The sequence below is a fragment of the Mizuhopecten yessoensis genome, unplaced genomic scaffold, assembly GCF_002113885.1.
Source record: "Mizuhopecten yessoensis strain PY_sf001 unplaced genomic scaffold, ASM211388v2 scaffold10331, whole genome shotgun sequence".
NCBI lineage: Eukaryota > Metazoa > Mollusca > Bivalvia > Pectinida > Pectinidae > Mizuhopecten > Mizuhopecten yessoensis.
The window spans coordinates 1,917,548-1,932,260 of NW_018408493.1; the positions used below are offsets into that span (position 1 = coordinate 1,917,548).

Consider the following 14,713-nt stretch of genomic DNA (forward strand, 5'->3'; position numbering starts at 1 on the left):
ATTACGTATTGGCTTAAGAAACATCCAGATAAGATTGATAATCGTTTTGCTCATGAATTTATTATCAAATCCTTAGAAGTTATTTTGAAAAGAAATGTCTTTTATTTTGATGGCAATCACTACCAACAAATAAAGGGAACGGCCATGGGTACAAAAATGGCACCTACCTATGCAACACTTGTGTTAGGTTATTTGGAAGAGAAACTCTACACCAATATAGAATGTAAATATGGTAAAGTGTTTTCAGAATATGTACAAAACAATTTTTTTAGATTTTTAGATGATTGTTTTATTGCATGGCCTTCTGATATGTGTATTGACAAATTAAGTGAGGAAATGAATTCTCTACATCCGGCTATACGCTACACAATGGAAATGGATGAACATGTTTTACCCTTTTTGGATGTTTTAGTTAAATTAGAAAATGATAATATTGCAACTGATTTGTATTCAAAGCCTACTGATGCTCATAATTACTTAGATTTTTATTCAAATCATACTAAACATATTAAAATTAATATACCTTTTAATCTCGCATCTAGAATTGTAACAATTGTAAGTGACCCCAATATGCTGGATGTGCGACTTAAAGAACTCATGTTTTTCCTGAAGTCGCAGCATTATCCGGACGAGATTATTCGTAGTGGTGTAAATAGAGCTATAGAGAAGGGACCTTTTACATCCCGTGTAGAAGCCAACGATGACCAAGGAATTATTCCTTTTGTATCTACATACAATCCACATAATTTTGCTATGTACCCTATTGTAAAAACCAAAATCGATGACTTGCAGAGAACTAGCGTGCGTATGAAAAATGTTTTAGCTAAACATAGAATTATCAATAGTAAAAGACAACCCAAAAATCTCAAAAGGCTATTGAGTTTTTCCAAGTTTGAAACGAATCAAGCTGAACTTATTGTGTCTAAATGTAATTCGCCCAGATGTGGAACATGTAAAATAATTATTGAAGGTTCTACTTTTGTTTTCAAAAATGGATTTAAATTCACTGTACGTTCTAGTATGAATTGTAAGTCGAAGAATGTTATATATGCTATAGTGTGTGTTAAATGTTTGGAATTTTATATTGGCCAAACTGGGCGTGAACTACGTCAAAGAATGACTCTTCACAAGCAACAAACAATCCATGATGACCTTAGATTTTTACAAGTGAACAAACATATTCATAACTGTGCTAACAATAACTTCAAAGTGTTCCCTATTTACCAAATGCATTCATCTGATGTGATAAAGAGGGAAGTTAAGGAGTCGGAGTTAATGAAACTGTTGAAACCCAGTCTGAATAGTTCACATTAAATTCAACGTGTCATGCTTTAAGCAATTGCTGTGCTTTAAATATTATTGTTCATATTTTATTGTTGCCGTAAATGAAACAATTTGTATCTCCCGTATTTTTTATTGTTGGTAAGATCATAAAGTTATGCATTTGTCTAAGTAATGTAACGTCACAATTTAGCTTGTATTGTTGTTGACGTCATGGATTTATGTGTATGCCTTCTGTGACGTCATAATGACTTTGCATTATTGATGACGTCATACTTTCTTGTGTAAACAACTATGACCTCACAATACCTGTTTTCAAAATAAACAGTCTCCTGATGAACGGGGAATCAACCCGAGAAAGGCCTAGAGACGCTATCTCTGTCTTTTGTTCTATTTTTTATATTTAATTCCAACACAAGGACTTCTCAATGTTTTCTTTATATATATATATATATATATATATATATATAATACAATGTATATACAATTTTGTACATATATATTTATAATGCATCACATATAAAGTCGTCATATAAGGTTATATCATTCTTATTATCTCAATCAAATAGTGAATTTCTATGCTTTCCACGGTGAGCTTTTGCTGTAGAAACACGTAATTGTTTTCTTAATAGCAAATAGCAATTATTGTCAGTGTACATATTCTAGAAAAAATATCATTGGACATATTTTGCATGATATGTAATTACACAATACACTGAAAATAATATAATGAATGCATACAACATTATGCTAATAGAGTTTTATGTATATACAAAAAAGCCTGTTATTTAAGAACAGCACCTTTTGGTTTTGATGATTATTGCTATAAAGATATAATTAATTGAAAACAAAAATAAAAACAAAACAAAAAAAACAACAAAACTAAAACATATTTTAGAAGGGTAGAAACATACACTGCAGTTTTCTACGAAGTATACGCTTCTAATCATTGACTAAAACCTACAAGATTGAATTTTAGACAATGTAAAAACCAACCCTTTTCGTTTATGCCACTTAAAAATGAAAGGATAAAAACCCCATTTCAGCTGTTAATAGGAATACAAGCATGTTTCCTCGAGTAATAGTTAGATTTCGAAGCAATTTAGTGTCACTGGAATTTTCGTTGTAAAAAGCAAATTATTAAATAACACAGGTCAATGTTTCATATGTTTGAAACAAAGAAAAATATTCAATGACAAGAGTGTTCCTTCAATGCGTGCAGCGCTAAAATTCCAGTACCGAAATAAAGCTCAAATGCAATAAATGTTTTTACAATAGTCAAATTAAACGTGAAACACTAGAGATATCATTTCAAAATGTCTAAAATCCTAATGTGTTCAACACGTCGTTATGATATACGCTGCGTCATTTTGACATGAATCTCCTTAACAAAAGATTTTCATCGGAATATGTTGTCCATGAAAGAAAGCTACACAATGAAATGATGCATTAAGATTATTTACAAGACAGTGATGATTCAACACATGTATAATGGGTATCGATAGCTTATTCCTTTCATTCATTAATAGATATTGCTGTCTTCAAACTTTTAATCTATATACAGTAGGTAAATTATTTTTCGCGCCACTGTTGTTTTCGCGTTAACTCGCGTTAAATATTGATTGCAATGCAAGAATCACGCGTACACTTATTTATGCTTAGAGTAAGATAAATACGAAGAGTAAAGTCCTCGCGTAAGTACAGAGACGTCAGTTTGCGAAAATAAGTGTAAGCGAAGCTAGTAATCATCTGCAGTAAACTGCATTTACGTTTGCGTTTGCTTATGAAGTCAACTTTAATAAAGTTAACACTACCCTGACGTTCGAAACACGGAAAAAGGTATATATCATTGAATTTTACATCGGCAGAACATGGCGTGTTGTTTTTCGTCCGTCCATGTGTCTGTAAGTAGGAGCCCAGCCCTAGCTGTCAGGTTCTGTATTTGCTCCTTGGTGTATTTACAGCTTACTCCCTGACCTTCATGTAAATACAGGCGCTCGCCTTTCTCGAATTCGATATCCAGGTTAAGCCCAGCTGTAAATGTGAGAAAATTTCATTTCATAAACATAAAGACTTTTCTGAAGTTTCCATTATGAGGGAAACTTCACACACGTAAAAACTCACTCCCAACTCATTGGATTAACCTGTTAGGAGTTGCTAAACATTTTTGGTTACCAACTAGTGGGTTTCATAGGAGACGTGATTTCATTGGTCTATCTTCAAATTATATCGTCATGAAAAACTTTTTGCGTCCGCACAATCTTTCTATGGCGTTATAATACAAGGCAATTGTTTCAACAATCGTAAGTAGGAATCATGTATTACCAAGAAAAACTTACAGTAGTTTTTTTCGCCCTTGTCTGAATACAATTTGTAAATTAATAACCAAGAGTTAGATAAACACAATAACTACAATCAGTCGTTAGGGAAAATTCATGTTCATTCCAAAGATGGACAACGTACAAATATATTCTGCGATAGTTTGCCGCATTGGATATGGCTCTCGCGAAAAATAGCACAGAGGTTGTTTTTTCAGTATGTGAATTTATTTAAGATTCTTTTTTATAACATTGAATTACCAGCACAAGAAAATGCAACTTATTATTCATCTCGCTCTGTTTAATTTGTTTGTGTTTTACGTCCTAATAACAGCTATGGTCATTTAAGGACATGTCAGGTTTTGGTGGAGGAGGAAAGCCGGAGTTCCCGAGAAAAACCACCAACCTGCGGCAAGTACCTAATGACTGCCGCACGTAGGTATCGAACCCGTGACCCATTGGTGAAGGGCTAGTGGTAGAAGAATGTCATACGCCTTAACTTTTTGGCCACCGCGGCCCCCGTTCTCGTTCTAAATAGGTTCTACGGTGTTATACGCACAACAATTGCGTATAAGGCAGCGTCTAGTTAAAAAATAGTGAATCGTAGCCGAAAGCCAAACAAGGTATTCGTTACTGTGCTATATGGTAAAGCCAAACAAAGAATTCGTTACTATGCCATATGGTAAAGCCAAACAAAGAATTCGTTACTGTGCCATATGATTAAGCCAAACAAAGTATTCGTTACTGTGCCATATGGTAAAGCCAAACAAAGAATTCGTTACTGTGCCATATGGTAATTGCATCTCTTTGCGACTAAAGGTCAAAGGAAAATATCTGTCTGATGTGTTCTACCATATGTGTAGAATGAATCAGGAGGTACAGGTGTCTACCGGGAAATGTTTCGCCGCAGTTTAAGTTTCGCGTTTTTCGCCCTTCGTAATGCTAGCGAATATCACACCACGTTGACAATAAGCACACAACAAACTTTAAAAAGTAAGAACATGTCAAGGGCGAAATTAACGCTGCACGAAAACGGATTTTACTAGTGCAGGGCGAACACTAGACCAGGCGAAAGTTTCCCAGTATACTGTACTTTTGGCTGCCACCGATGAGTTACTCTTACTCATATTTCAAGTTAATTGTGCCAGAACCATAATTAAGTATGGCTAGTAGGTCACAGCCAGATGCTGGGACTGGTAGTCTACCGACACAAGCAACAACAATGATACGTAAAATAATCACTGAAAATATGAAGTTGCTTGATATAACTTACTGGAACAGTGTCAGTATGCTTTAATAATGATAAACTGAGTACGAAGCTACTTACGAATCGAATAGTAAAGGTGCTCCTTTGCCTGTATGTATGCTCTGAAGTAGCTCATGTATTTAGGAGACGGATCGGAGATAAAATCAAACTTATAATGGAATTTGTCGAGATGGATTTGGCTGTGTTCATCTCTGTTCAGTCTTAAAACCCCATTTTGAAAGAACTTCTTCTCAAGACCTGTGAACGAACATGCATTTGATAAATAAGGCAAAAAAGTTGTGCTCTTTTGATATATCTGCTGGTGAAATGGTAATTTGTTTTTAATAATACAATAATACTAGATTATTCATTTTCGATGGCACAGACTTTGCTAATAGCATGCACGTCTTTTCTGTAGGCTTGCCAACACACAATACAGCTAAAAACGTCTAAATATACGTTAACATTAGCAAAGCTCTATTTTAAGCAGAATGACTGACAAACTAGTGATGAAGTTGCCTGCATGGACCGGCGTTTAGAAAACATGAGTTTTTAAATTCTGTGATAACTCTTTCTTTGAAATATTAATAATTTTCTGAAGTAATTAATTTTATTGATGATTTTTAATTGTTGTATACATACCTGCTTCATCGTTGTATGCCTTAAGCACCGCTTTCTTGTCTTGTGTTATGTCAACGCTAAATACCAGATGACATTTATCTGAAAGAATACCTAAAATACATTATATATATATATCAAAATTTAAATATATAGAAAGGATCTGTAAAGGATAAAGTGTCATTTCAGTTTAAAAACAATTCCTTCCCGGTAAATATGTCGTTAGCTATGTTTTTAAGGTAAAAGCAACATTGGTTTCAATTGATTATTGCTTTTGTCCTAACTGTCTGCTATAGCGGGGTTTTATCTGGTTTATTTCATGTACTTTTTTCATTTTGGATTTGTTTTGTTGTTTTTATATGTTTATCATAAACATGTTATCGTTTTTGGTGGGATTTGCAATGGATGTGGGGCCCTGATGTCAAACTCCGAAAATAAATACTGTTGGTAGTTCGAATTTGTTGTTATATATAAACGGTAAACGTTTTCCGTAATTTTTATCATTTTCACAATTAGTGTAACGTAACCTTCTTAGTTTCTAAAAGAAGAAAAAAAAATAAAAAAATGTTGATTTGCTTATAAATGAGGTCGCCTGGTCTGTCATTGTTTACGTTTTATAACACGATATTTCAATGTAAACGCCCTATGTACACGATGCAAAATTAACAAAAATGATGGTAACTCCAAAATACCCATGTATGAATTTCCAGCAGTTATGTTCGATTACGTTCTTTTCGCCCTTTCAGTATGTCATTACAAAATCGAAGGCAGACGGAAATGTATTTGGTTGATTCCAAGAAAACAAATAACCTGTTCGGTAAAGATTACAAATGAGCAACACCCGTCTTCAAAACCGGCAAATTCTACCGTTTTGCTGCTGCGTTTTCATTCCATATTCATCAAAAGATCAAATTAGTCTACCTGTGTTTTCTGCAAAGTGGCGCGTACTGAGCCTTCGATTCCGTCAAGACAAATCCCAGGGGTGCAGAGCACGTAAGAGAGCATAACCCCGGAATTTCGAGAATGCACTTACCTGTCATCATACTTGATATCAACTTGAGTTTATCAACTTGGTCTTCATATGATAAATTGATGATGCTACCGAACCATAGAATAATCTTTGGACCGTCCTCATACCTGGCAATATAATAAGAAACATTTGAATTTGTTGATTGACAAAATCGTCAACGCCACTTTTAGCTAGCACAATAATCTATTCAAAGTTATTAAACCTACGTTGGACCAAGCGTTTCCTTTCAGACACTTTTAGGAATTTAGGCTTTTTGAAAGTATTTCACTATGACGGACAATTTTAAAGATATTTCAGGAATGTAGAACTTAAAATTCCATATGATATACACTTGATTCAAAGAGATCAAAAACCGGCAAATTCTACACAAATTTCACAGATTTTCATTTCCTTCAGACACATGCTAGTGTGTAACAAGAGGTCACATATGTATAACACATATTACACATGGTGGAATAAAATTCCTATTTTTATAAGATTTTACTTACTTGAGACAGAACACGGAACAGTACACATTGACTGAACGTCTTCTTATATTTGGATATTATAATTATATTTTGGAATTTGTCAATAAATTGGTTCTTGTCTACTACAATTTTTTTTTATCGCAAGCAATTTCAAAAGATAGGAAAGGGTATAACTTGTTAACATTCCATGCATCTATATTGTATATTGATACGTTGGTAAAATGTAACTATTTGTATGAATAATGGTAGTTTTAAGATATATATTGTTTACATATTGATGTATTTTTGTACCGTAGATGTTCTAGGCCGCTTTCATAACTTGCTGTCACCGGCGATATCGTTAAATTCTCCCCGTATTCACTTGAAATTTGTTCCACAGTTTTCATCAGAAAATCTGAAATAGACATTTTCTTTTTTAATATTTGAAACATATATCTTTGCTTTAGAACAAGAGGCCCATCATTTAACCATCGCTCCCCTGATTTTTGAGAAAAGATATAAACTTAAACATTTGTGTAGAGTCTGAATTACCATACCAAATTAGATTCAAATGCTTTTGCAGGAATGTATGTATTTTGTTTATAAGATAGAATCATTGGATAAGTACGTTGAGAATAACCGACGCCCATATTTTTGTTTGTCACCTAACTTAACCGCCAACGTAATTGATTATTACCTTATATTTAATCGTAAGCAGTTTCCTTCTACGCCACCTCGATATAAACCGATATATATAAATATATCTATAAAACGTCACAATCTGGTTGGCAGTAAAGAGAGTTTTTCATGTATAAATATTATTTGTTTGAACGTCGTTTCTTATTTGGCAGATACAATAATGACTTATGACCCTGTATCGACCGTTGTTTACAAAAACAAATTTGTCCAATATATCGAGAATAGCAACACATAGTTTACCTCCTGAGATGTCAACTGGGTAAAACGTTAACTGTTTCTGTCGTAGCAGCATTTCATCCAGAAAATATCTTGTCTTAGTACAACTTCCGCTTCCCAGGTCAACCAATGAGAAATCGTATGGAACGGATGGGATAATGTCCTTCAATAAATACAAGTGATTGGATATATAGTCTGAAAAGATATTTATTCAACAGCTCATAAAATAACAAAATAAGTGAAAGTTGATTTTGTTTTCCAATTCCATGATTTATCAAATCACTTTTAAATAAAGTAACATTGTTTTAAATATGAAATAATATCGGTATTGCAATTAAGCTTAAGACAAAGTCTCATCACAGCTAATCGGTTGCGTCTAACCAAAGGAAAGGAGCTTAACGCAAAGTATAACCAAAAAAAGGAGCTAAACGCAAAGTATAACCAAAGGAAAGGAGCTAAACACAAAGTATAGCCAATGGAAAGTAGCTAAACGCAAAGTATAACCAAACGAAAGGAGCTAAACCCAAAGCATGGCCGATGGAAAGTAGCTAAACGCAAAGTATAACCAAACGAAAGGAGCTAAACCCAAAGTATGGCCGATGGCAAGTAGCTAAACGCAAAGTATAACCAAATAAATGGGGCTATACGCAAAGTTTAACCAAAGAAATGGGCTATACGCAAAGTTTAACCAAAGAATGGGCTATACGCAAAGTTTAACCAAAGAAATGGGGCTAAAAGCAAAGTATGACCAAAGAAATGGGGCTATTCGCAAAGCTTAACCAAAGAAATGGGGCTATACGCAAAGTCTAACAAAAGAAGTCGAGCTAAAAGCAAAGTATGACCAAAGAAATGGGGCTTTACGCAAAGTTTAACAAAAAAAGCTAAAAGCAAAGTATGACCAAAGATATGGAGCTAAACGCAAAGTATAATCAAAGAAATGGGGCTATACGCAACGTATGACCAAAGAAATGGGGCTATACGCAAAGTCTTACGAAAGAAATGGGGCTATACGCAAAGACTTACCAACAAAATGGGGCTATACTCAAAGTCTTACCAATGAAATCGGGCTATACGCAAAGTCTTACCAAAGAGGTGGAGCTAAAAGCAAAGTATGACCAAAGAAATGGGGCTATGCGCAAAGTCTTACCAAAGAGGTCGAGCTAAAAGCAAAGTATGACCAAAGATATGGAGCTAAACGCAACGTATGACCAAAGAAATGGGGCTATACGCAAAGTCTTACGAAAGAAATGGGGCTATACGCAAAGACTTACCAACAAAATGGGGCTATTCGCAAAGTCTAATAAATAAAATGGGGCTTAACACATCTATTGCAGCTGAAACCCAGCAGAATGACCTATATATTTGATATATTTGTATAGTACTCCTGAAGATGAAGACGAAAATTGAAGACTTTTAACTTCTGAACTTAGAGTGATGGGACACAATTTAAATAGTTACCAGTGAGACGGAAAATAAAGGTCACAGTGACCTTAATTCGAGCAAGTTGTGGAGATGTTAATGTCATGTTGGTACTCTCATGAGGCATTTATAAAGTAAAGTGTCCTTCGCAAAGTATAGAGACTCGTAATCACTGAAGGTAAAACAAAATGATGTGAAATAGAACAACGGTTACTACTCTGGATTTTTTTTATTTGCTTCACTACATTGTGATCCCTTACCTGTACCGATGTTTCCAGAATGGAGATTTGGCTACGTCTTAAGTAATAGCCTGTGTTATCTATGGTACACTTGTCTTCTAGCTCTGATCCGACTTCATCATAATTGTACCAAGTTGGTATGTACTTCGGGAAAGATGTCAGGCCCTTCACCAGGAGTTGCCTGCTTGTATCATCCATGTCTAAACAAAAAAGAAATGAAGCAAACGTTTACATAACACATGTGACACGATTTGTATTTACATTAATATATTTTTAATATAATTATTATCAATGCGATTGCATCTTCTTTTTTTGCATAACTAGCATATGAACCTTGATAGCAGATACTAAACTATCTATGAATGTTTTGAAACATAAGAAATATATCTGTATCCAATAAAGGAGATACCATACATGAACATTCATACATACATACACGCATGCATGCATACACACACATACATGTACAAACGTGCACGCATACATACGTTCATACATAAATGTATACATAAATAATACAAACACTCAACCATGCATACATACATACATACATACATACATACATACATACAAAATGTGTTAGTTAATTCTATATATCTCTGCAAAATAAGTTTCTTCACTAAGGAAACTACTTCCTTCAGTCATTAAATTAGCATTAAACATTAAATGTTCATAAATGTTTAGGTCCAAATTTAAGTGTAAATTAAAATTGATGTCAAGCTGTAAATGAGACAGAGATATTATCATATTTTGTCTTTGAGTCATGTATCTAGGGTAATGCAGAAAGAAGTGACTCACATCTTCATTATATAAACCATATATACAAGAGGGATTATCATTAAGATGGTCTCTAAAGAGATCAGAGTTCAATCAACTTGCACGATTTCGAAGTTTACATAACATTATGTTAAAAGATCTAGTCCCTTCATATTAAAACAAAATAGTATATATATCTTCAGTATTTTGGGGTATGGCATGATGAACAAGTTGTTTTGTGAGTTCACTAATAAATCTTAAATTATAATAATTACATTCAGGTCTATTCCACCAAGATATTTTGCTAGGCCGCATATGTGGCGTGTAAGTAATTGTTTCCCCGTTCATACTTATAGTGAATAGTGGAAAAATCCAGATTCAATCCCTATATGAACGAAGTTGCTAGAGTGATGACAAAACGTGAACATACATATATATCTATCTTGTTAAGTTAAATTTGTAAACGGTTGGCAGTTTTTGAGAAAATGCGAGGGTACATTATCAGCACTAAGACTTCAGAAAGAGTATTCGTAATAAGAAGTATACCTGAAATATATCCAGTATTAATAAACCCTCTCTGTTTCAGAAATAGTGTGTGCATATGAATGTCCTATATAATGCCACGCTTGCAGAGTCACAGAGTGCAATAGAAGACATTTCATATGTTTAAACTGTGATACTAAAATTATATGTTATCACTGTCCACGCGTGTCAATGTCGGTGAAGAAAGCACTGCAATTGACCCTGAAAGATATCTCCGACTCCTTCACAGATCGTGCCAACGACCGAGGTTATAGTATATAGGTCTTCTTAAAACTTGTATTCTACTCAACAGAAATATAAATTGACTCTTCCGCCATACTATTTCAAGCGTGCTTTTCGAGGTAATCACTTCCGGCGAATTGACTTGTATTTCTGTTTACATATTAAACAAACTGGTAAAGCGGCAGTGCAAAAAGAAGAAAAATGTCGATCAATACACAAACACGAACAATTGCATGCCACATAAACATAAGTAAGAAACACCACTTAATATGAAAACATGCATGCCACAAAACATAAAATAGCGAATAAAATTAAATCTGAATTTTCATACTGATATTATTTAAGCATATCCATCGGCCGTAAATTAGCCGAAGACTATTTATAGAGGTAAATCCATTTTAAGATTGACTACGAACTAGTGAACTTATAGATACACATTTAAAAAAAAAATGATATCCCACATTTTCCATTTATGATCGTTTTGTTTATTGATCTAGTGTGGTTTAACCCCTTTCGCCATTTTCACATTTTTTTTTTTCAAACTTCGTTTTATCGTAAATAACACTAACACTATTTTTTTATCAACAATAGCGCTAGTGCGCTGCTTAGAATCTGTTTGTTTCTCTTAAATATATATACTTTCAGATCAATAGGTTCCTAGATTTTTCCTCGACTGAACATGTACTGTTACTGTATACGTCCGTTTATCGCCATCCTCGATACTCCAGGGGTTACGTTCATTTTCGCTTTCTGCACCCCTTGAATATCTCATAGCAAAATTGAAAGCACGAAGATAGCTGTTTTTAAGTTTTGATACATGTAATATTACAGGGGTTATTCATTGTACAAAAAATATCACCCATGGCCACCGTACGCTACTGTACACTGCTACCTATAATATACCCCAGGGGTGAAGAGAGCGAAAGTGAGCGTAACCACTGGAGTATCGAGTATGGTTTATCGTGTTAGATGCATGAACAGCATAAAAAATATTGACTAAATGCTGGTTTATATTATGTTTTAAAACTAAAAACGATATTTATCAATTGATGAGAAATCCCTTTCACCTGTTGTTGATTATTTAAAGTTCAGAATTGAAACTACAAAAAAATAAGCATAATCCCTTATATCTTTCGAAGAATGAATTATTGCCGAAAATCATCAAAACATAAAAATAAATAAGTACGGATAATTTGTTAACGTGACAGACGTGACAGTAGCAAATGATAAAATAAAAATAATAAAAAAGTAGACAGGTTAACTGGAATGGAAGAGGTCATAAAGGTAGTAAAGTAACACTGAAACATGAGCATTGTCCCGCTAAATCAATTAATTCACTGACATAACGAAGATAGTATTTTCTATGTAGTATGCATCCTCACAGATGCATTGAACACAGCCAAAACTAATAAAGTTTCAATAATACATATGTGTAGGATTTCTCCATTTATTTCAACGAAGGTTAAGATTCATTGTTTGGTAAATGGATATACATGTTGTATGTGGCATACATTGCATTTGAATATTGAGTTAATGCATCAAAATCTGCTTGAAAACTGAAATTACGAGAGAAAGCTACACTTTTTTTTTTACAAAATCATGATATAAAATGAGGATATGAAACCAATAACCGTTAAAAAATATGTAGAATTAAAATTAATATCAAAAAGAGTATTTGATTACGGGGAACATTATATATATAACAGGAAAAGCATGCTGTTGCCTTTTAACCTGATTTACAGTATTTGCGTTTTAAGTATTTTAATCACAATTGGTCTGTTGTTATGCATCTAAATTGTCCCCTTTGAAGTATGAAGTGTGCAACATATTGATTTTAAGCGTATTTCACGTATACGGTAAATATTCCGGTAAATCACTGGAAATGTCTTCATGAGTAGTGTGTCATTAGTTAGACCCGAATGTTAGCTTTAATGCAGATTCTTAGTGGAAACCATCTTCGAATTGTTTCTATATTTTGTTACTTGTGTTACTACGCTTTTAAACCTTAACAGAATATAATATGATTATATATCATATAATACAAAGAAGAAGAACAAGAAGACGATTTTTCAGTGAAACACAATAGATAAATATATATATAAAACAGAACACCTGTTTGCCTTAGAAAACATGAATCCCGTAGTTAATGGATAGTTCTATTAATTTAAAAAAGAACACAATAAAATAACATATTAAATACCTTGTTCAGTTAATTTCAACTGTTCCAAATGGTTGTCTAGTATGAGATGGCAATGTGGTCAGTTTCACGATAAGAGAATCCCGATTCACCTGTACGTCTCACCTGTAAGAAAGGACACCACACAACTGCAAATAATCGTCTGCCAAACAGACTTTTAAGTATCCTTTACGTCAGACGGCCTTGAACCTGTTAAAAGTAGTTCATTCATAATAACTGTCTTTCAAGTATCCATCTGATTTTGTCAAAATGATTCTACATTTTTCAATTACAAATTCGTAATGATAAATATAAAATTATCATTTTGATACAGCATTGTCATATATTATCATTTGTCATATGGACCCATAACAGTGTTTAAGCGTCTATATTTACATATCCATGGATGTGTTGTCTAGTTCAGCTGTATGCTATGACAACTCAAACTTTCAGGATATGTAAGTGTTAAACCAATCTGTCTTAGACTATAACCTGCCACTGATAAGAAGCATGAAGAAATATGTACACATTTATATATAAATGTGTCTAAGTCAGGGTGGACTAGAAGATGCTTCTATCATAACAGTAGCATAGGTATCTGGATCGATTTCTGATTGTATGGACGGATGTTAACGTAACTGTAGTGTATTTAACTGTCATATCCAGCCTTACGAGTGATAAACAACTTGATACAGGTCAAAATGTCGCCTTATATATAAATGATTGGTACTTAAATGGGTTCAAATTCGGTGTAGTATTTTCTATGAGTAGTCAATAGGAGATATACTTGGGTTCAAGAGTATGAATGAAACAGACATGAACATTAAGAACGTTTAGGATGTTATTATACTGTGATAGTATCTCCATTGGAAACAAAACATTAGTATGATATCAATTTTATATTTGCAATTAAAATTGCATTTTATTCTCACACTTTTAAGGAATATCAGAAACGAGGCTTGCTTACAGACATGCAAAATTAGTTAAAAACAGACAATGTGCATGTAATTGAACATCAACATCAAACTCAGACCATACTAACTGCATAATATTATACAGGTGAAATTAGGGCTGTTATCTCAAAATGATGTATCTATGACCGACAATAACTGTGATTTATGAATACCATATCTCAATATTATCTGTCAAAGCTTGGTGCTGTCACGTCAGGGTATTATTTAGAACAAGTTCAATACGTTCGTTGTGTGACTTTGATACCGCAAAATCTCATCGTGGGTGTATGTATTGTGTATTGAGCAGCTAGGGTTCAAATGCAGACATACAACTACATGTACTCTCGTAAGCTTAGGATAAAATGTATTCGCTGTAAACTCGATTATGGTCATAGATTATATCAATTGTGTACAAAAAATATATAGATTAGTTGTTACCTAGATGCAAACGAATGACGGACTAATACTTTGAAGTGAGCAAACAGTCATTGGTAGTTTAAGTCTAATTATAATCAATGTGACTAGCTATTTATTGGGGGGGGGGGGGGGGG

General features: G+C 33.7%; 1 protein-coding gene across 1 annotated transcript; it reads right to left on the reverse strand.

Annotated features, from left to right (window-relative positions):
- Positions 1-1,757: 1,757 nt before the first annotated feature.
- On the reverse strand, positions 1,758-13,357 carry LOC110460196 (histidine N-alpha-methyltransferase-like). Its single transcript, XM_021512980.1, has 8 exons — positions 13,234-13,357; positions 9,534-9,712; positions 7,879-8,017; positions 7,252-7,354; positions 6,497-6,600; positions 5,488-5,565; positions 4,927-5,103; positions 1,758-3,315 (listed from the first exon to the last, which is right to left on the reverse strand). Exons 2-8 carry the CDS (start codon positions 9,708-9,710, stop codon positions 3,128-3,130), a joined length of 966 nt encoding a protein of 321 aa, XP_021368655.1. The 5' UTR covers positions 9,711-9,712; positions 13,234-13,357; the 3' UTR covers positions 1,758-3,127.
- Positions 13,358-14,713: the final 1,356 nt, after the last annotated feature.